We start from the raw sequence: 22912 nt of genomic DNA on the forward strand, positions 1-22912 counted from the left end.
GGCCGCTCACCTGCTGGGAGGAGAGGCTGGAAACAACCTTCCCACTTCCGTGTGGCTCAAGGGCCTGTGCCCTCTGCCACCCTCATGCCTGCTGCTCAAAGGGGACACTGCCCCTGCTCGCGTGGCCACCAGAGGGAGGGGACTCTTCCAGGGCCCAGACTGAGGCTGGATCCCAGACCCGAGGCCCTGCTTCTATTACAGATGCCAACACCTGACCCAGGCCAGCCCCGCCGTGGGCCCGCCGTGGGAGCGCGGTGGGGGCGCTGCCCAGAACGTGCATACCTTCTCCGCCCCCATGCTGGGGCACTTCCAATTGTACAGGTAATACTGTAGGTTGCCATCCCCAATGCCGAACTTGAGCTTCTCCAGGAAGGTTTTGTTCTCCATGAGATCCAGTGCATTGAACACGTCAAACCCTTTCTGTGGGACAGCAGGGAGAAACAAGGACAGGTGAGGACGGGTGGACACCGCCTCACCTTCCTGCCCTCTTTCTTCAGTCGTATCAGAACCACCCCGCAGGCAGGCGGCCAGGGCAGCGATCCGCCTTCAGAGGCGCCTGCTGCTTCTGTGGACACCCAGACTCCAGGCAGCGCCCTGCTCTCCAGTGGCAGTTCTCGTGACACACCAGTGTCACCCTACCTGGCCTCTCCGCAGCGTCCCCCAGAGGACACATGTGTGCACCCGGGGTCCAGGCTGCCGCTCCCACTACTTCTTGCTACACTTCCCTGACACATGCTTGTAACTTCCACAGTCCTCTCTGGAGACCAAGCCCTGAACCTTTTCCTGAGAGAAGGTGACTCCCACAAGCCTCACTGCTCCCTCACCGCCTGACACCCCAAGTCCCAGGCCTTGGTGCACCGAGGGACTTTATGACATGTGACATGCTTCTCTGAGGCTGTGACAGACCCGATCAGGGACTGGATGGTCACTGGTGGGCGGCGCACAGTGGGCCAGGCCAAGAGCAGGTAGACCCCATGGGGCAGGGCTGCCGGGTGACCTCTCAGGTGAAAGAGAAACCGGGGCCCCTCCCCGCCATGCTCTCCAGCCAGCGGCTCTGACTCACCACAACAGACACCACCAATCTCCCCATTCCCACGCCGGGGAGGTCGTAAGGAGAACCCCTCACCTCCCCGTGCAGGCCTGGCTATTCATGATCCTTGGCAGCACCTCCCATGAGAATAAAACTCATTGAAATAAATCAGGAGTTCAATGTCTTCACCTGGTGTGGACACTCCTTGCTCCCTCCTAGTTTTTGAGCTGCTGGCTGGAAACTGCTGGGCTGCTCCCAGAGTGAAGTAGGAGGGCAAGGAGGCCTTGAAGCTCCCCGCCCAGAAGCAGCTACTGCGAGCTGTGCTCAGCACCGCCCCACCCCTCTGGTCGGCTCCTCACCATTTTGGCGAGAACGAGGGCGTCGCTCATGAGGTCTAGGAGAGGGGTCTGAGTGTGAACATTGTAGAAAGAGTAAGCAGCCTTCAGACTCTTGTGGGTCGGGTGGTTCATGATGGTGGACGGAAGTGTATAAAAGCTCAGGAAATCGGTCACCTCCCCGTGTGCATTCTGATGGGAAGACAATGAAGAACGCAGGGTCACACCAGCACAGGGACCGTGCAGCCTGGGAACACAGTGTTCCCATTGCCCTCCGCCACCCTCGGGCAGCTCTGCCCCTCCAGATGAATGGGTGGAAACTGAAACAGGATACGCAGAGAGAAAGCACATCAAGAGGGAACCTGAGGACAGAGCTGGGAGGAAAACCCACGCTGGGCCGGGGCTGACTCTGCCGCACTCCTTCCCTGCCTGCAGCTCCAGGGCCTGCTCACAGCTCATGGCCCCTCCAACGTCCACAGCTCCAGACCAAGCAGAGCTCACCCGACCAAGCGGGGCTCAGCTCTCTCTGCTCAGGGTCACCAGCGGGGAAGGACAGATGAAGGGCTCACGCCAGGTCCCGAAGAGCTCTTTTTAGCAAATGCAAGCTATAACTTCCTGCCTTTAGTGCAGACCAAGCAGAGGTGGTCCGGGAAGTCTAGGGTGCCAACCCTCCAGTTAACTGCTCTTTGGTTACCGAGGCTGGGGGTACCCGTCACTGAGGGAGAACGCCTCCCTGTCCACGGGACAAAGGCCCAGAACACGCGTCCCCACTCACCTCCACCACAAAAGTGTCGATGATATTCTCCTGGGGGTAGAACCAGTGTTCCACCTCCTCCTGGCTCATGACAGGCGTGAGGTGGAACTGCTTCAGGTACCGGCTGAGGAGCTGGTGCACTACTGGAATGTCCTTTTTTTCCATTGGTCGCAGCCCAGCTGTCTTGGGAGTCTGGAAGAAAGAAACCAGAGAGCATGAGACGTGCTGACCATGAGCGCCCTGGCTCCCTTTCAAGTCCTACACGAACCGAAAACCTCATGCTGTCTCCCTTCCTACCCTGACCCGAGTCTATCCCTGCAGGCCCTCAAGAGAGCCTCCTCGATCATCTTAGGCAGCTCCCTCTCACCCCGTCCACGTCCGCAAGCACAAGTCCCGCCCTCACAGTGAATCTGGCCCTCTCCCTGCTGGTTAAGCCTGCCATCCTTGGCTAAGGCTGTTGCATCAATCTCTTATCCACATGGCCCAGGCTGGGTTCCTAAGAAAACACAGCCCATCACAGCCCTGCCTGCTCCAAACGCCCCAGCACAGAGCCCAAGCCCAGCCACCCTCGGAACCAGTGGCTGCTGCAGCTGTGATCGGCTGTCTCTCTAGCCCAGGAGCACTCAACAGGAGCGATTTTGCCTCCCTGGGGACCTCTGACCATATTTGGAGATGTTTTTGGTTGTCACACTAGGGGGAGGGTGGCTACTGGCATGGAGAAACCAGGGATGCTGGTAAACATTCTGCAACATACAGGGCGGTCTCCTTGACCAACAATTACCCGACCCAAAGTGTCAACGGTGCCGTGATGGAGAAGCCCTGGCCAACGCATGGATGTGCCGAGGTGGGTTCAGCCCAGAGCTGCTCCTGGGCTTCCCAAAGGCTTTCTTAGCTCCCCACCTTCGAGCCTCACAACCTTCTCCCAGTCAACTGCAGCTCATCTCTTTCTGCACTGCTCCATCTCCTACTGACTTAGAGCACTTCACAGACAGGCACCCAGCCACAGGCACCATGGAACCCTGGGGGCCCAGCAGAGTCTACACTGGATGACCACTTAGGGGTGTCTACTAGGACACTGTTGTACCAGTAGCACCCCTAGCAGGACAAGGATGCCAGTTAAATTCAGAAAAAAAGCATTAAATTCGCAGGACTTAATCTCCTGCCAGAATCCCACTCTAAGGAGCTGCTTCTCCTTAGAAAATGCTTCAGTGGAAAAGAAGCCACGTGATGCTCGAGAATAAATACTGTGGCTGAGGGAACAACCCCAAGGGTTTAATACACAAAGGTGAAAAAAATGAAAGTGTTAGTCACTCAATAGTGTCCAACTCTGCAACCCCATGTACTGTAGCCTGCCAGCCTCTTCTGCCCATTTTCCAAGCAAGAATACTGAGTGGATAGCCATTCCTTTCTCCAGGGGATCTTCCCGACCCAGGGAAGGAAACTGGGTCTCCTGCATTGCAGGCATATTCTTTACCGTCTGAGGTGAGGTCAGCCAAATCTGAAAATAGGGTGGAGCAGCTTTATATGGGGCTTCCCTGGTGGCTCAGTGGTAAAGAATCCGCCTGCCAATGCAGGAGACAGGGTTCAATGCTGACCCCTGGAGAAGAAAATGGCAACCCACTCCAATATTCTTGCCTGGGAAATCTCATGGACAGAGGAGCCAGGCACGCTATAATCCATGGAGTCAGAAAAGAGTTGGGACACAACTTTGTGACTAAATAACAACAGGTTTATATACCTCAGCCCCTGCCTGACACAACTGCTTCCCAGTGTAAGACCTGCTTTATTTTTAAACTTATACTGGAGTACAGTTGAATAACAAAGTTGTGTTAGTTTCAGGGGAACAGGAATTGCTTTTAAAACTGCAGCTCCAGAAACTCCAGCTGTTAAAATTCCTTGCTAAACCTGATGTCGCTGGGGAACACTCACTGACCTTATTTCTATATGGCACCTCTCACAGTGACACCTCAAATCCTGGACTGAAAAAGTAGCCCTGCTGGGGTTCTTCCCCACAGGCAGAGATCCAGAGACATTCTCCTGGCTGCAACACCACTGAAAAGAACCCTGTCTGCCTAGCAGGCGGGACCAGTCTATCATGAAAATGGAAAGGAGGGGACACTCATCGTGGCTCCCTAGTCTGCTTTCTTGGGCAGTGCCTAACTGTGCTGCAGCAGACCCTCCGAACTAGACACCGATGACCCCTGGCCAGGGGTGGGTCAGCCTCAGGTCAGCAGGCACCCACTGACTGTGCTGACCCTGCCTGGAGGGGCTCTGAAGGAACAGAAAGGACTTTAGACCCAGGAGCATCTATCTCACTGGCAAACCAGGCAAACCAAGGCCTAGAGTTGAAAACCAGCTCACTGAAGCTACCCAGTCCTTCAGCAGCAAAATGTGGGCAAGAGGACAGAGCCTGGAAATCTCAGCTCCGCTCACAGGCTCAGTCACCCACCCTCCACCTGACTCGGCTGAGGGAGCAACAGACACCCTGTGGCTCGTTCACACTGGTCCTGGGATGGGCTGCAGTACAGCAAGTGGATTTCTCTCTCCACTGTGCTTCCCTTAGGCTGAGATCACAGACTAGGTGTTCTCTGAGCGAGTCCAGGTGCAGGCTCAGGAAAACAGAAAGTCCAACTAAAATAAAACCCTCGCTACAGATAAGAGAAGGACAGAAAGGGAAAGGCTAGGAATCCGGAAACTGTGAGCTGGGCTGCTTTTCTGGTAAGAGAGCCCCCTGCTCCTGCCCCAGGCCCTGCCAGGCTCTCCCGGCCTCCCCCCCTCCCTCCGGCTCCTGCCCAGAACCCGGGGCCCCACTGGCCTCTGGCAGTCGGTAGAGCTTCATGGTGCGCTGCATGGTCATATTTCTGCTCAAGTGGGAGAACTTGACTTCAATCAGCTTCCGGGGATTTAGGGACCGATGCCAGTACCTGCGGGGACACAGACCTCCTGTCCTCAGAGGGCCGTGGCAGGTCACACTAAGAGGACCTCTCCAGGCGGCCGGCAGGTGGCGTGAGAGAGCCGCCAGGCCCCACTTGAGCCGGCCTCACCCCGGAGCTCTACCACCCCGCCACAGTGACTGCAGAGCGGTCACAGCTCTTCCCATTTCGTTCTCAAGTTCACAAGTCCCTCCTCCGTACCAGCAGTTGTCTTGAGACAGTAGTCTTCACTCGGGGAATCAAGTCAGTGGAAAAGACCTGAGGTTCTCTGAACATCCAGCCTCTGCCTCCCTCTTCTTTGGCACCTAACTGATGTTTTCACTTTAGAAGTTCTTAAGGCAGAGTGTACTCAATTGTTCCAAAGAACTTTCGAAGGCAGAGGTTTTGCTTGGTTCACACAGAGATGAGACGTGCTCTCTTTGGCCCACATAATATTCAGAACTGAGCCAATCATTTAAAACTATAGGCCATTTACCATAAAGAACCAGATTTGGGCTCATCCTTTAAAACAAAACCCCAGCAGACTCACCCCCTGCCATTTCCACATGGCAGGAATCAGAGGGAGCTAAGAAAGCCTGACCCCTTTGGACAGGGTACGCACTGTGCAGGCCGTCGTTCCTAGGCTCCCCTCACTCCCCGCGTGTCCCACCTGGCTCCTGTGGGCACCACCACCCACCTTTTCAGACACCAGAGCAGCGCGTGCTCTCGGCCATGCACTGAGCTGAGAGGCTGAGCTGTGACTCACGGTGACACAAGCTCCCCAACTAGAGTGGGCACGCCACCATTTCGAGAACCTTTCCAAGAAGAGGTTTTCACCTGCAGGTGCCGACAGGCTTTGGTAACACCACCCCGGCAGTGTAAACAGCTTGGAAGATGCCCTCCAGGTGAACCCGCCGGGTTATCTCACGGATCAGGACTGGAGCCACTCTCTTGGAGCGCAGCTTCTTGTGGACACACAGGAAGTTGATCTCTACCATCTTCTTCTCTCTGCAGAGTCAGGAGAAAACCCACGGTCGAGGCTTTTAACAGGCGAGGCCATGCCTTCAAGCATGGGAGCCCCGTGTAGGGAGCGGGGCCCTCAGCACAGGTTCGTGTTCTGGCCCCACCTGCGCTCAGCAGCCAGGACTGGAATGCCTTCCCGTTGCCCTGCTCTGCTGCACCAGGCAAGGAGCCCGCTCTCTCCTCAACATAGACTCTACTTCCAAAGGTAAGTGGGACAAGCAAACGCCTTTATTTAAGGCACCACCAGCATCTTCCTGGTGAAGCCTGTAGAGCAGGCTGAGGGAGCCCCATCTTCAGCCATTAGGAACCCCACAGAAGTCAAGGGCTATTCTATGATTTCAGTGGTTCTGACTCCCCCAAGTCCAGAAGGCTGCGGTAGATAGATGGTTTTGACATTTCCAAAGACACGAAGAGCAGAGCTGGAAGGCCCCGCGACGGTGGATGTGAGTCACACCAGCCCACGTCTGAGTGGTTTGAGCGTGGCAACGCGTGACTGGCACAAGAGCCAACACGGAGCTGGTCAGGGAGTGGGTCGGCCCTCAGGGTGGCCCCCTTCCAGCCCAGGTCACAGACGAGAGCCTCAGCAACAATTTAGAGCAAGATAGGCAGTTCCTATTATGAATTTCTATTCCCAGGACCCAAGTTCCCTCCCTTCAGGGGAACTACCCTCCTGCTTCTAAGGAAGGTATGTATATGTTTTTCCCCCACCTTCCAAGACCAAGCAGGACAGTGGGGACATGGGGTGGGGGTGGCGCTGGTGCTTACGTGTCGTAGATGTGGATGTTTGCCGGGATGGCACTGATGAACCCAACCAGTTTCCGACTCGAGACCACTCGAACCCCACAGTGCCACTGGGGGAGCCAGCCAGGCGGCCGGAGAGCCCTGGAAGAGAGACAGGAGCTGTGGGCACGGGGCTGCTGCCAGCGGGCTGGGCAGACTGTCTGGCCCCACCACTGAGTCTGGCTCTAGCCTCATGCTACCACCTCCCTGGGGAGGGAACAGCTCAATTCTCTGAAATCCGCTTTCAGGCCAAACCCTCCTGGACACCAGTGGGACCAAGTCACAGCCCTTTTTTGCCTCTCAGTCCACTTGGCCTATTTACCCAACCCAGGGTTGTCACACTGAAGACTTCATACTGATCCAGTTTCTCTGTGCTCACTCACTCTGACAGCCTGAGCCGGAGCCCCAGCCTCCTTGGTTCCGAATTCAGTGGGTCCCGTGGTCAGGAGCTGGCTGAGAAGCCTCTGGAGCTCTGGGCTCCATCTCCTCCCCACCCTGCACTCGGGCGGTCTTCCTTTCCCTCCCCCTTCAGGCAGGTCCCCTCTTTGCCAGCCTCATGCCCTACCTCCCTGGATATTAAACGAGGCCGGGAAGGGGACCTTGCTCAGCCAGGCAAGGCCATTTTCATACAACCGAGCATGCTCAGGAAATAGGATGAAAATGATCCTCTATTCTTTTAAATCTTGGCAGGACTCATCCCTCCTTCCCTTCTTCCCTAAAGTCATTATACAACAGACGATTTTTTCTTCTCGGTACCAATTCCATAAAGGAATTTCTCACCCAGTCACTGTGCCTTAAATAAGGTTTCAATTCTGAGCTCCACTGGAAACAAGTCTCAAAAATTACACACCGATTTGCCATTAAAAGGTTGGCACTTAGGAGGGATGAGCAATCTGGCGCCTTGTTTTTCTGCTCTGTGGACTCAGAGCCGTAGGAAAGTCCTTACAACTCACCACAAAAGAAATTCTGGAGAATAATCAAATCGGAACATGTTGTCATCATCTTCCACATAGTTCTCATTCAAGAGAGTGTAGAGTTCTTTCAGCTGCAGAGAGAAGAGGGGCCGCCTTAGAAGTATTCTGCCAGGGGGGGGACCAACGCCAATGCCCTGGGGCTCCAAGCTGTTTGGGACAAGGCAAACTACCGAAAACTCTATTTAATCCCACAAATCCTTTTCATCCGGGCACAGCAGGGGCTCTTGGAACAAGCAATCTAGTGCTTAAGAGGAAACTGAGTCACCAGGAGTAGAGGGGCAGACTTAAACACAGGAAGTGTGGCAGGCCAAGAATGTCATCCAAGCAAGAGACCACTCCATTGGTAAGACAAGGGACTGAATGAGCGGATGAACAAGGAAAATGAAAGCATGAAGAAAAGGTATCCGTCTTGGGGAGCTAGCTGCAGGGGTTAACTCTCAACGCGCCAGAGACGCTGTGTGCTATTCAGGCAGAGTTGTGGGCAGATCCCAGAGGCAACGGATGGGAGGGATCTGCTAGCCCTGCTTGGCTCGGTTCTTCTTAGAAGAGTCCTTGAGGAAGGCCCGAGGAGAAGCCATCTTAGCTGGGCTCTCAGTGAACGTGGCGCCCCGTCCACGCTGGTGGTCAGCCCAGGCCTACTCACCACACCACGGTCCCCCAGGTCCAAGGCGTCCCAGGTGAAGCCCTGGGGTAGCGTGTAGGGCTCCTGGCGGATGTTGTCTTTGTCAGGCTCCACGGGTCCGTGCGTGTTCACAACTTCTCCTGCAAGTAGAGCACAGCCATGAGCTTCACCCTTGGCTTTCTTGGGGAGGGAAGGGACTCAGCTCAAAAACTGACCTCAGCAAATTCCTCCTGTCCCCAGGAGCCCTCCATCCGGAGAACACTCTCTTCTTGGCAATGGCAGACCGTCTCTCTGGCTACCCTTGGCCCCTAACTGAGGGCCAATTCGTGGCCAAACTTCAGAATAATCCTGGGAGCCAAGGTGGTGGGTGTCTTGGACCTTCTTTTAAATCTCCCTTCGGTTACTAAATGACAAACATGTATCTTGACTAACTTGGCTTCCTGCCTCCCAGCTAGTATAGAGTGTTGTCATGGCTCTGGCCCAGGCCCATAGACCTGGATGGATTTATAAGGAGTTGCAACAAGGCAGCTTTTGCGTCAACAGTAGTGACAATGTACCGGGCCCATTCCTGAGCTGGACAAGGGTGTCCAGGCGCTGGGCTCTCTCTGGGCCCTGCCAGCCTGGGCCTTCACCGACAGAGGCCAGTTAACTGCAGCTGCCAACCCGGGCCCATGGTGTTTACAGAGCCCTGTGAGTGCCTCTGGGCTGAATCACTGAGTCTACACCACACTGCTGGGAAGTCACCCCCTGACACGACATCCCCACCCAGGATAGACATGGGGTGCAGGGGATGCTGAGAAGACAGAGCCCCAATTCCTAACCCCAGCCAAACCAAGCCTATCTGACAGAACTCGGACACATCAGCCACATCATTTCAACCTGGAATTATTTGGCCCTGGTAGTTTCTACAGTTCAGAGCGTATTCATTCATGTTCACAACTCAGAAGAAGACAATCTTTAGTACACTTTAAAAATGGAGTCTTCAGGACGTCCCTGGTGGTCCAGTGGTTAAGAGTTCACCTGCCAATGCAGGGAACACGTGTCCCATGGCTGGTCCGGGAAGATTCCACACGCTGTGGAGCAATTAAGCCTGTGCGCCACAGCTACTGAGCCCACACTCTAGAGCCCGTGCTCTGCAACAAGGGAAGCCGCTGCGATGAGAAGCCTGCGCACCACCCCTAGAGACTAGCCCTGGCTCGCTGCAACTAGAGAAAGCCCTCGTGTAGCAATGAAGACTCAGCACAGGAATAAATAAATAAAATTTTGAAAAAAAATGGAGACTTTGAAGAGAGCAAGCAGCACTGACGTATGTACACTACCACGTGTAAAACAGACAGCTAGCTAGTGGGAGGCCGCTGTGTAACACGGGGAGCCCTGCTCGGAGCTCTGTGACAACCTGCAGAGGTGGGATGGGGGTGGGGGAGGGAGGCGTAAGAGGGAGGGGATATATACAGTTCTAATGGCTGGTTCGAGCTGTTGTATGGCAGAAACCATCACAACATTGTAAAGCAATTATTCTCCAATTAAAAACAACAAAAAAAGGGAAAACAACAAAAATTAAAAGAAAAATTAGGAGCCTTTACAGAGGACCCACGGAGCCCATGGCTCCCAGCACAGGGCTCTGCACATTCTTGTCATTCAGCTCAAGCTTTTGCTGATGGTCAGACTCCTGACCCAAACACACCACTCTAACGTGTAACAGGCAACTGTGGACCCTCCCAGGGATGGATCTGTGGGGCAGGTGTAGTGGAAACGGCTGCATCTGGCCGTGAGCCAAGGACACCACCATTAGAACTGACCATCTACCTCTCGCCTGGCACATTCACTGAACACCGGTTGGACATCATGCTCTAGGACAGGGCTGGGAAAAGGTCCCTGGCCTCACAAGACATACCATCTTCTGGGGAAATAGTCAAGAAACAAGTTGTAACCAATGTGCTAAGGGTCAAAGACTGCAAACAACAGGCAACAATGGGGTCACAGCAGGGAAGATTCTGGTTGACTCCTATTTATAAGCTGCTCTCAAGAGAAGGTTTCCTTGGGAGAAAGGCTGTATTTTCCCCCCCTTGTTTAGAAACTGGCTTTTTGGTTAATTCATAAAGTAGCCCTTGTGAATTAATTGACTAGAAGTCAATCCACTTTCACTTCCTTGCCATGAATAATTTCTTGAGCCTAACAAGCCAAGGGCCAGACCCCTGGGAAATACCACTGATCCCTACTCTAGTCTTGAGTAGGTGCTAATCAATTTTCCCTATCTTGTTTTGAGTTTATACCCCCCTTTTTTTTAAACTTCAGAACCCTTTTATCATTTTTCCCCAAGATGATCTCACTGAGAATATACAGGTGATCCTCCCCACCAGATGACAATAGTCTCAAGGCCAAATCATTTCGTTCAGGCTGGCTACCAGGTCCTGCCTGCACCAGGTACCGCCATTTGCACCTTCACCATCTGTTCTCGGAATCCTAGACGGTGCCTGCTCGGGGGCAGGAGTTGGTGAATGACATGGATGCAGGCCCTTGTCATCATGGGGTCCAAAGAAACAAAGCAAGCGGGCATTTGCCACTCAGCATAATGAAAGTCTGTAATAGTGAAGTATGGGGGGATGAGGAGGAGATGGAGGAAAGACCTCTCGGAAGAAACATCTAAAGATGTGACCTCAGGGATGTTCCTGGTGGTCCAGTGGTTAAGATTCCGTGCTTCCACTGCAGTGGGCACAGGTTCGATCCCTGGTCAGGGAACTAAGATCCTGCATAAAAAGAAAAAAAAGATGTGACTTCAAGGATAATTAGGAATTAGGCAGGGGTAGACTGGGTGGGGCAGGGAGGGTGGTGGGTATACTGCGGGAAGAACAGAGTCAAGACCTGGAGATTAAAGGAGGGGAAAGAAACTAGGAGACAAAGCTGAAGAGAAGAGCAAGGGTCAATCGGGGAGGGCCCTGCAAGCTGCGAGAGGCTGGACTTTATCCTGAGGGCTGTGGGACATCCTGAATGGGTCTTTAAGGGGGATGGGAGGGAGCAGTGACATCCTGAGGTCTGAACTGTACAAAGAGCATTCAATAAGTGCTTGTCAACTGAGTAAACTTGTATACAAACTATTCAACTAGTAAGTCTTGATCTGTGTGTTGACAAACAGGTTCTCATAGGTTACCTCAAGGCTATTTACCATCTGCAAGACACAGCTGACAAAGCAGAGTGAGAGGAAACACTGAGAAAGCAGAAGCCACTCAGAACAGACTCACAGTCTGGGGTGCTGGCAATGCTGAGAGCGGCCCAGGGGTCCTGCCCGCCACCTTCTACTGGCTCAGGAGCATCTCTGGCCAAGAAGGTGAGGGGCTGCTTCTCAGGGGGCAGAAATGCAGCCAATTATCTCTGGGCCTCCATGAACCGGCTGTGGAGGACACTGGGAACTTTGGAAGACAAACCTGGGCATTCAACGTTTCCTTTCAGTACACTCTACCCCTAAACTCTCTCTCTGCCCTCTAATACTCAAGATCCAAAAGTAAGCACCACAGGGCAACTGTGAAGGACTTGGGAGAAAAGAATGCGAGATCTGGGAGACCTTAAGCCAAACAAGCAGGACAAGGGAAGGACTGAGTGAGGAAACCTCTCTTTCAGGGCCCAGGGCAACCAAGACCAAGTCCGCGTTCTCCCTTTCTTTGGTAGAGTTACTTTCTAAACTAATCTAACTGTGGCCAGATTCCAAGCCACTAAAGTCAGGCCAAGAAAAAGGATTCCTCATCCTTCCATTAGTGTGGGAAAAGGGGTAACTTTTAAAAAGGAGAATGACACGGTCTGAAAAAGGGGATGAGAAGTTGATTTGGGCACACAAGAGAACTGTTATACAGCTGAAAACACTGGCTGTTTAGAAGCCTTTCAATGGTGAACTTAGGATGATTGTAAACTTGAAATTAGGAGGATGATTTTAAAGAATTCTGGGTCTCTTGAAAGTGTTAGTTGCTCAGTCGTGTCCGAGTCCTCTGTGACCCCATGGGCTGGGGCCTGTCAAGCTTCTCTGTCCATGGAATTCTCCAGGCAAGAAGACAGGAGTGCATAGCCATAACCTTCTCCAGGGGATCTTTCCAACCCAAGGATCAAACCCGGGTCTCTTGCATTACAGCCAGATTCGTTACCATCTGAGCCATCAGGGAAGCCCCTAGGTCTCTTGAGTGGAATACAATCTAATTCTAACTCTCCCCACAAGTCAGGGAGTGCAGCAAACACAGCACACTTGATATGCTTGAGATTCACAATTACTAGCCCTCATTTAAGTGGAAAAAATGAAAGCAAGAAGCTATAAACGACATCACCCAAAGGACACCCAGAAGCAGAACTAGGCTGACACCTCAGCCATGAGGACCAACTAATGCCTGTGTTGTGGTACTTTCTATCAGCTAACTCAGACACAGAGGAGGAATCCTTTATTTGGACTTGACTGACCTGAAAGGCAGACTGGTTAGACACTCGCCAACGAGTCCCACACTGCACGCTGCCACAGGCAGGGGTGAGGAAACAAAACTGAGCCAGGACCTCCCTGGCGGTCCAATGGCTAGGACTCACACTCCCCGTGTAGGGGGCCGGCCTTCAGTCCCTGGTTAGGGAGCTGGATCCCATATCCGACCACGAAGGTCAGCAATCATGTATGCCTCAGCCAAGACCCAATGCAGCCAAATAAATAAATAGTAAAAAAAAAAAACCAAAAACCAAAAAACTGAGCCTCATTCCCCCTTTCCGAGATCATCCAGGTCCCAGTGAGGAGTACTGTGACTTTTTCATAAGCTTTCTGAGAATAAAACTGGAGCACCCTCTAATTTACAGGTGGAGAATCTTTGGCAAACAACAAAGAGCAAATGAGCTGAAGCAGAAGAGAAGTGAACTCCATTATCCTAACCTGCCTCTTGACCAGGTGCCATGTCTATGAAGAATGGAGTGAAGTCACCCATTTGCAAATTCTTAATGAAAAATAAAATCAAACCAAAACTCCATCTGAAAACAGCAAAGATGGAGGTTTCCCTGTTAGTCCAGTGGCTAAGACTCCACGCTCCCAATGCAGGGGTCCCCGGTTTGATCCTTGGTTGGGGAATTAAGATCCCACATGAGGCAACTCAGGAGAGTTCAAAAGCTGCAACTAAAGATTTCACATGCCGCAATTAAGACCCAGACTAGTCAAACAGAAAAATAATAAATATTAAAAAAAAAAAAAAAAAACAACCCAGTAAAGACACATGTCAGCTCCCTCTGAATGTCTCTGTGTAATCCACTCAGAGGCAGAGCATGTAGCTCTTGATTCTTCCTGGGGGAGTGGTCACTGGGACCTGTTACTAGTAATGCCGGAGTAACAGCATTTGTTGTTCAGTCGCTCAGTTGTGTCTGACTCTTTGTGACCCCATGGACTGTAACATGTCAGGCTTCCCTGCTCTTCATTATCTCCCAGAGTTTGCTCAGATTCATGTCCATGTGACCCGTCGCCTTGCTGGAGGGCTTAGCCAGTGGCCTGGAACCTGGATGGTTCCAGGGGAACCATGGATGACCCAGGGGATGGGTCAGGGCAGGGTTCTAGTTGATAGACTTCAATACAACAGTGCCTGCTGCCCGTTCACCACCCATAACCACGCGGGCATGGCTTTGCTCTCCACCCCGTAGGGGCACATTTCAGCCTGTTTCTGGACTGTGACTAAGCTGCCCACGAACCATGTGCTCCAGAGCGGAACTTCTCAAAGTGGACGCAAACCCCCTGCAGGTTCTGATTCTGCAGGCCTAGGGCCTGAGCGTCTGCGTGTCTACCGGCTCTTCAGCAATGCCCGCCCACCCTGCTGTTCCGAGGGGCACGCTCTGGAGTAGACGACTCTCCTAGGGCACAGATGCCCCCTCCCCTCACCAGCCTTCCGCTCTGCCCTCGGTGCCTCCCCACCACACACAGTCAGCTTTCACTGTGTCTCTGGAGGGGAGTGGTAACACGGACAGCCTGAAGGTCACCTACGTTTGTGGTTCACACATACTTTTCTTTTTTTTTTAAACACACGTACTTTCCCAGTCACACAGAAAACAGAAATTGGGCTACCGATGGGTTCAGAATCATGATGCAACCACTACAGAAACTTCCTGGCAATAAGGCCCTCTGCAGTCACCATGGAGGCGAGCTGTGGCTGGGTGTCAGCAGGCATCTCTAAACTGCTACGACCAGTCCCTTCTGGAATGCTCTCATTTTCTGCCCGTTCCACCCATCTGAGAGTTTATCATAGCTTTTTGAAGAGGTGCCAACCAAACCTGTATACGGTAGTCCAGGTGTTAAACCATAACCGTTAATCAAAATGTCAAGTTACTTTGCAGTCAGCACAGCACACACTGTCTGAGGGACAAAGGGAAGAGGTGGCGGACTGGCCCATTCCGGATTAAACACTTGTCCAGATGTACAAGACAGTCTCTCTATAAACTCAGTGTGAAACAATACATACATGGGCACACGTCCCCACTCATCATGTGCCTAGACACTGTCTTTCTTTGCACATTTATTCTGGATGACGATGGGCTAAAAGGACCATTGTTTGTTCTCCATATGGGCTACTGTGAAATGATAAAGTCCCTGAACAACAGTCTTTTCTGAACTGCATTGTAAAGATTACCCTCTAAAAATGGCCACCAAGGAACAACAGGACTCTCTTGTCCTCCCTCACAAATCCCGCGTGGAACTCTCAGCATGGTTCAGGCGCATCCCATGCCCTCTCCTCAGGAAGAAGGCACATACATACCCAGTTTGGGGACGGGCTGCGTGTCCCAGAACTGGTAGCTTCGTTTGCTAGCCTCCTCCATGGTTTTTGCAGGTCCCTGACCCACTGAAAAAAGTTCAATGGCCTTCTGTATTTCCTGGATCCTCTCTGCTGGCAAAGAGTTCATCTGAACAAGACAGAGTTGGGGAGAGAAAAGGCCCATTATGTTTATAAGCATTTTTGATTCATTCAAGTCCAGGAGTTAAGGGGGTACAATTCAAAGAAGGGGTGTGGCATCTCAGAGGTCAACTGCTGCAGGACGACTGGAGAGAGTGACTGACGATGAGCCGTGTGGTGGATGGGTGCTTCCCACAGGGTTTCTCCTCCTCATAGTCTTATGATGTTTGACGGCAAAACCTGGCTTAGTGTAAAATTTCAAACAATGTGGTGATGTAAATATACACAGAAGGTAAAAAACCCAACAGTCCTGTCCCTCAAATATAACCCTTGTCATCAACAGTCTTAAATTTGGGACGTAGGGTGGGAAAAGGTAAATATAATCTCAGACTTTTCTGCATGCAAGTTCCAAACACACACACTATTTTCAAAAATTCAAACTGGATGGCACAGTATTATTTTACTGACTGACCTTCTTTAAACACTGTATCTTACAGACCATTCCAGGGGGTCACGAAGACCTGCCCATTCAACAGCTGACTCCTCTAAGAGCACAGACCGCAATGTATCTGGCCAACCTCCTACCACTGGGCATTTGGTGATTTTGGTCTTCAATTTTACAGACAGTGCTGTAATGAACTTTCTTCTGCATCTATTTTTTGCTCACTGAATAGGTCCTTCTGCAGGATAAAGTTTAAGAAAGGAAGACTGCTGGGTCAAAGGGGATGTACGTTTGAGATTACACATATTATCAATTTGCTCTTTTAATTAATAAAACAACGAACAGTGTATGAGAGCATATTTCTCAAGACTCTCATCATTAGATTTACCAAATCTTAAATTCTGCCAATCTGGCAGGGGGGGAGGGGGAATAGTTGCTTTAATTTTCACACTAAGTTGAACCATCTTTTCATATAAAAACCTATTTCCTTGTGAATGGTCTGCTTATTTCATTATTTTAAACTGACTGACTTATGTAGTGCAAATAACTGCCCACTTTGTTATCTTTTGACTTTTTCAGAGAAGCTTGATAGTTGTCACTTTTTCTTTTATGGCTTCTGAATCTTACGTCTGGTTTAAGATTCTACAAATAAATACCTTTAGGTTCCTCTAATACTTTACTACTTCTTTTTTTCATTTAAATTGTAAAGGGAAAAAAAAATAAATAAAAAAATAAATAAATAAATTGTAAAGGAATGGGAGACTACAAACCAACATATTTATATTGCTCATTCCTGGAAGGCAGAACTCTTAAGTGATTTTCATTTTGTTCCTGTTGCTAGGTTTTTCCCTACATTCCCTACAATGTATGGCATCATTCGCATAAAGAGAAAAACAGAAGAGCTATGCAAATGGTGTTTTGCTGCTATTTTCTAATTTCAGTGAACCATTTTGATAAAGGTTTGAGTTCAAACCCCCACCGGAGTCCTCCAAACACCCACCCCCAGAGAAAGACACAAACAAGAATCCCTGAAGCGGAAGTAGGGCTTGGGCTTGGATTCCTGACTGAAAGACCTGGGTAAACCACTTCCTCACATCTTTAACATGAGAAGACTCCCACCTACCGTGTAGAGAAGTTGAAGGCACCTCGTTAATTTAAACGATGTGCCTGGCAAGAACCTAGCTAGCCAACATGGTGGTCAACAATGGTGCCTTTTTTTTCATAGTGGGTTTGGTATTGAAAATACTAAAAAAACTGCTCGAAGTCGTATCTCAATAAGGTAGGAGATTTGAGGCGGAGTATAACTTTTGAGACATAAAGCAAAGTGTGGGTATTCTGATGAGACTAGATTTTTTGTGAGGCTTGTAAACTGAAGTAATACTAAAAGAGGAATTATGGGTCTGTTTTGAGCTTCCTCCAGGACCTGCTTTGAAGAGGATAGCACTTATCTGAAATGAAAGGTTTTGTTTTTTTTTTTTAAAGAAACGTTAATCTTTATTTCTTTATTTAATGTCTTAAGACCAGACCGTGTGTGGCATATGGGATCTTAGTTCCTGACCAGGGATCAAACCCATGCCTCCTGCATTAGGAGCTCAGAGTCTTACCCATTGGACCACCAGGGAAAACCTAAAAGGTTTTCTTTTCTTAATTTTGTTTTATTTACGAAACAAAACAATCCTTACCCACACTTCTGTGTTTCGTGTCTGTGTGTCAGTCTTAGACGTAAGCTTTAGGCCAGTGGTTCTCACCTATGGAACTCAGAAATGGGCTCTGGGGGGGGTCTCGGTACTGTGACGATGGCATCAAGAGAATGCTTGAGAAACACAAAGGTCTGCCTTAAAAGGAACAGACCTTCATTTTCATAGTGGTGGGGACCGGAGAAAGAAAAGGCCAAGGGCCACTACTCTAGGCCACAGCGGGCTGTGTGAGGGAATCCTCTGCAGCACCTGGCACAGCACCACACGCAGTTACACACCTAAATTCTGAGGGGGCACTGTGCTTGGGGGTCAACGTCTAACCTGCTGTGCCTTTCAAGGTAGACCAGCAGTTTCATCACCTAGGTCTAGGGCAGCAGGGGGAGCCTACCCCTCCATCTTGAAGTAATACCAGTGGAGACTGGCAATCTATTACACTGTTCCCATGCATCTATCCCAAAGCCCTCTCTTCTGAAAAAGCAACTCTCAGGCCCAAGAAAACAGAGCCTCCTTGTTACCTTCACAGGCTGATCCTGGGCTGAATCTGTCTCGCTGCCTTTCTCTTTCTTCTTTTTTTGTTTCTTTTTCTTCTTTTTGGCTCCAGTGTCATTGGCTGGACTCAAACCACTGTAAGACAAAGTAAATACTGATGCAGGCTTTTTAAAAAATCATCTGTTTTGAGCTGCACTGACAAAGAAGCTTTCTGTGGAACCAGACCTTTCTTAATCAAGCCTGTGGGCTTCAGAAGCAGACCAGAGAATCCAGGCCCCAGAAGGGGCATTTGGAGAATGCCAGCGGACACAGCTCTCCTCTCCACTCCCACCAGGGAGGGAGCCATGTGCAAAGAACAGCCTATTTGTTTGAAAGGACCTCTTCTGTTCTTGCTTTTATTTTATGTGGTTTATTTTCTTTATTTTTTTGGTTGCGCCGATTGACTTGAAGGATCCTATCTCCATGACCAAGAATGGAACCTGGGCCCTCAGCAGCGAAACTGTGGAGTCCTAACCCCTGGACCACCAGGGAATTCCAGTGGTTCATTTCCTTTAGATTGCCAGGATGCTCGCATCAAAGGCAAATGTAATTGTTAACAGGGCATTCATGTTACCAACTCTTCCTTAGAGTCCAGAATTTAAAGGGATGGCAGCCCAAAGCGGTCTTTTGGAAACTCTTCCTCACTTCCACTTCCCCCATCCTGCTGCATTGGGTTCTCTGAGCTGCACCAGCTGAACCTAAGACACAAGGCAGCTCTGGAAGGGAGGAAGGAGCAAGGAAAAGGGCAGCTTAATGTTGCTGTGATCTGTGTCCAAAACAGTCAAGCGATCATGAGAAATGCCTAAATCAGGCCTGTAGGATAGAGGACAACTGTCAGCTGGCTTGACTGGGTGACCCCCACCGGCAAAACCCAGCACTAGGAATCCTGGGAAAACAACAACAATGAACACCCAGCCAGCCCTGCTCAGAAGAGATTTACACATGCAACATGTGTGTGCGTGTGAACCACAGCAACGGGGATTTCCTCCTGCTGCTTTCCTTCTGCATGACTCACCCAACGAAGGAAGCAAAAACAATTTCTTAGCCACATTTAACCGTTTTCTACAGGCTTTTAAAAAATTGTTCTCTGTATCATCTTTCAACATTTCTACTGAGACACAAATCACATATTACACTGTGTTTTGCTAACATCTTTTTTCATTTATTTGCTCCCAAATGCTTTCTCCCAATTCTTGTTGAATTTCGGATATTAGCTTTGATACTGGGTTTCCTTCATTTTATTGATGAATTTTAAGGTTCACTTTGAAACCTGCTTTCCTAATCACTGTCAAAATTAAGTTCCTGCCATGTTTTCAGTGATTTTGGCATTGTCAGACTAGGAGTAATGCCGGGCTATCACGCTGCCATTCTCTCTGGAAATTTTCCATTAAGTAAGTTAAAATAAAGGGCTTCTCTGGTGGCTCAGTGGTAATGAGTCCACCTGCCAGTGCAAGAGAGACAGATTCAATCCCTGGTCCAACATGCCTCGGAGTAGCTAAGACCATGCACCACCACCATTCAGCCTGTGCTCTGGAGCCCCAGGAGCCACAACTATTGAGCCCACCCGCTGCAAACCATGAAGCCCCGGGACTCTAGAGCCCGTGCTCTGCAACGAGAGGTCACTGCAATGGGAAGCCGGCACACCGCCACTACAGAGCAAGCCCCCGCGTGCTAGAGAAAAGTCCGAACGGCAACGAGGACCCAGCACAGCCCAAAAAAAATCTTTTTAAAGAAAGTCAAAATTAGGAGTCCAATCAAAGGGTACCGTAAACCCTACTCTGCAGATCAGCTAAGTGCAGGGTATTGTTTTAGCTGTATAGGCTAGATAACCAATTTTCAAAGAATTAAAATAGTACAAAATACATTTTACATACCACTGTGGTAAGTACTATTTAAGCTTTATGTTATAATTCAGAAAGGCTTCATGGTCTTAAAGTGCCTGGGGGTTATTACGAATATTAACTCTCATCTCCTAGTATGTGGTGCAGGGAGCAGGCAATGTGCTGCCATTTCCTGTTGTAGAATGTCTTCAGATTTCTGTCTTCCTAGTTCTGGCTGGAAGCACTTGCATCCGCACTTCATGACCTTACACTTGGACTAAAGTAATCCCCAGCCTTTCCTGGATCTCCCTGACCTCACATCTACTCTGCCTTATCCTAAACTCAGCAGAGGGACTCACCTCTGTGAAAATGGCTTTCCACCAGTCCCTCCCAAGCTTGAAAGTCTACGGTGACAGCGGCTTCTTACTCTAGAAGGTATCCGACTCAGCTTTCCCCGTGGCCCCTCACATTCAGTTCCCATCTAGCTCTTCCACCCTTACCACCCCTGCTCTGGAATGAGTGTGCCTGCACCCGTGGGGCCAGGCCTCTCATCAGGCCCCTGGTGCAGAAAGACTGAAGTCAGAGAGATCACATCAAGGCTGGAGGTCACTGTACTCCCAGCGTAAGGTCATGAGGTGCAGAGGCAAATGCACTTCCCAGGTATCGTATCAGTGGGACCCAGAAGGCACACCACAAAAAGAAAGCTGACACCACTGAGGGGGGGATAAGCCGAACTCCTTAAATCTAGCAGCTCAGCGAAATGCCCAAGGCCATGGCAAAGAACAGGAACTCTGAAGCCATTTACAAACTGAAGATAAAAGTTTTCCTCTTATTATCTCAATTTTGATATCTTGCACAGGTCTGTTTGCAGTCTGTGACAACTCTACTGTGGTTTTCTGACTCCAGAGACATTCTCACTTCAGTCTCAGGATTATAAGGTTTAAAAGGTGGTTGATGGTAGGAGACAAAGCAGGGTTCCACTGCTGATGCAATTTATAAGTCCTTACTCATTTCAGCTTATGGAATGAATTCTCTGGTCCCTGTAAGTGAATTACCATAAGACTTGTTTTTTATGGGAAAAAAAGCATCAAAAAGGGTAAAGGGAAGAACTGCTGCATATTAACCAGCTGGACACTTACTAAACACAATTTCACATAAGGAAAATAGAAGAAATTACTTCCTCCAACTGTAGACATCTTTTCACGTGGGCGAAATCCCTAAAAAGTTCCCTTCCTGCTTTTGTTCTTGCTGTCCAGTGGAAGCAGCCATCCCTTCACAGACCCCATTTCTGGGGAAGGACCTTGGGCTGAACTCTTGTTCTGTTTTATGCATTACTAATACAAGTGCCTGGCAAACTCCAAGACCTAAACTAAAACCAGAGAGCTAATTTCATTTTCCTTGTATTGGCTTGAATCTGCACATGCAGTAACTGAGCAACGATCCTGTCTCAACCTGTACATGAAGAACACAGAGAGGAGACACTTGAAGAACAAAGGGAAGTTTAAAAGAAGTCAGTCACTGAGCGACCAGGTACTGAGCAACCTTCCTAAGAACATCATGAGCTCATCACCATCTCTCAGTTAACAAGCCAAACAGGAAGACAAGTGACTCAGAGAAGAGACTTCCAAGGAGCCCAGGAGGGTGAGCTTTCTAGGTGATTATAGTAACTTTAATTATCCATAAGAAACCAAACAAGCTCAGAGGCCTTGAGAGTAGGTCTTAGGAAGTATTAGGGGTAGCTTCTTAGGAAGCATCTTAGGAAGCGAACACCATTTCACAGAAGGATGGGTTCAATTCGGATTTAGGAAGAACGAAACCAAAGGACCCCATGGAAGCAAGGATGGTCCTCCTCAAAAGAATTTGGCTTCATTTTTAAAGGGACCTGGAGTCCATCCCTACTGGGTGGGTATCCCTGGGCATGCTAGCACTCTGCAAATGAAAACAAAAAATCTCTCAAAGATCTTACTAAACCTGTCAGTCATCCGAACATACTTCAAAGCGATGGGCCAGCGCCTTGGAATACGGCAAATCAAAGTCTACCTTTGGTTCATTTGATTCCAAAAGAATAAGCAGAGAATTAGTGAAACTTGCCAGCTCTTCTTTTTTTTTTTTTTTTTGGAGAAGGGGCTGTTTGCCTGCAATGGAAAAGGAGATGGGAGTTCACATAAAAATTTTGGAATGTACATTCGAAAGTAAAGCTGATCAACTCAAGTCGTTAACGACCAACCTAGCAAGTTCGGGATGAATGAACAGAATGACAAAACCAGGAACAAGGAAGAAAAACGATCATGAAATGTCATTTTTAAAGGAAGGTCAAAATATTCTAAGTTCAAACAAGTAAGAAATCCTATGGATGCTCTGGAAGAAAGTCAGGGCGGGGGAGGAGATGGAAAAGGAACCTCAGTACTTATTTCTAGAAGCAGAACACAGCATCAGAGTGTGAGCGAGGTGGGAGGGAAGGGCAAGCTGACAAGAAGAACAGCAGCGAAGCTCTAAACAACAGGAGCAGGGTGGGTCCATGACTTGGGCCTCCTCTTAATCCTGCTGATGCCAAAGTCCACGCAAAGGTGCGGGGCTGTGGGACAGAAAGCTGTTATCATGGAAGCGAAACCACTGGGGCTGGAAGGAGCTCTCAGGGCCATCGGGCTTAACCTGTTGTTTACAGAAGAGGAAACCAAGGCCCAGGGACGCGATGCATCAACGAACTGACTGGAACCCAGGGACAAGTCACCAATCTAAGGACCTGGCCCACTCTACTCCCAAACACTAAAGTCTCATTCCCTGTGAGAATTTATCTGAGAACCTTCAAAAGCCCTAAAATAAATTTCTGTGTGACAGATGAGCAGATACTAAAGGCAAGAAGGAGAGTGAGCCACATTTTATACAGGAAGCCTCCTCTGAATACTTCAGCTCCAATGCTCCTTGAGGTCTCTTCTAAGGTTATGATCTCCCGTACAATTTAATACTTCACATATAATAATGGGTTGCTGCCTGGCTTCCCAATGAGATAAAAATTTTTTTCCTGAGCCTAGGGGCCCCATGTTACACAGCTGTTTCTCACAGCCTCCCTAGTTATGCTGAGCACACAACTGAGAGTTCACCAAATACGTGCTT

The 22912-nt window shown here is 49.7% G+C and overlaps 1 protein-coding gene across 2 annotated transcripts in view; it reads right to left on the reverse strand.

The window, feature by feature from the left end:
• The window catches only part of NMT1 (N-myristoyltransferase 1), a 32428-nt gene that overhangs the window by 3641 nt on the left and 5875 nt on the right, over positions 1 to 22912 (reverse strand). Inside the window, exons 1-11 of one of the 2 annotated variants that reach the window (XM_065908782.1) lie at positions 18165 to 18230; positions 17966 to 18093; positions 15177 to 15321; positions 8452 to 8570; positions 7788 to 7879; positions 6820 to 6936; positions 5869 to 6039; positions 4935 to 5043; positions 2141 to 2311; positions 1390 to 1557; positions 283 to 420 (exon numbers count right to left, since the gene is read on the reverse strand). In XM_065908782.1, coding sequence (XP_065764854.1) covers positions 283 to 420; positions 1390 to 1557; positions 2141 to 2311; positions 4935 to 5043; positions 5869 to 6039; positions 6820 to 6936; positions 7788 to 7879; positions 8452 to 8570; positions 15177 to 15321; positions 17966 to 18093; positions 18165 to 18228 — 1422 coding nt within the window. In that variant the 5' untranslated portion in view covers positions 18229 to 18230. Of the gene's footprint in view, positions 1 to 282; positions 421 to 1389; positions 1558 to 2140; positions 2312 to 4934; positions 5044 to 5868; positions 6040 to 6819; positions 6937 to 7787; positions 7880 to 8451; positions 8571 to 15176; positions 15322 to 17965; positions 18094 to 18164; positions 18231 to 22912 lie in introns of those variants that run through there. The other variant, XM_065908781.1, reaches the window with a different exon arrangement.

The sequence above is a fragment of the Muntiacus reevesi genome, chromosome 18, assembly GCF_963930625.1.
Source record: "Muntiacus reevesi chromosome 18, mMunRee1.1, whole genome shotgun sequence".
NCBI lineage: Eukaryota > Metazoa > Chordata > Mammalia > Artiodactyla > Cervidae > Muntiacus > Muntiacus reevesi.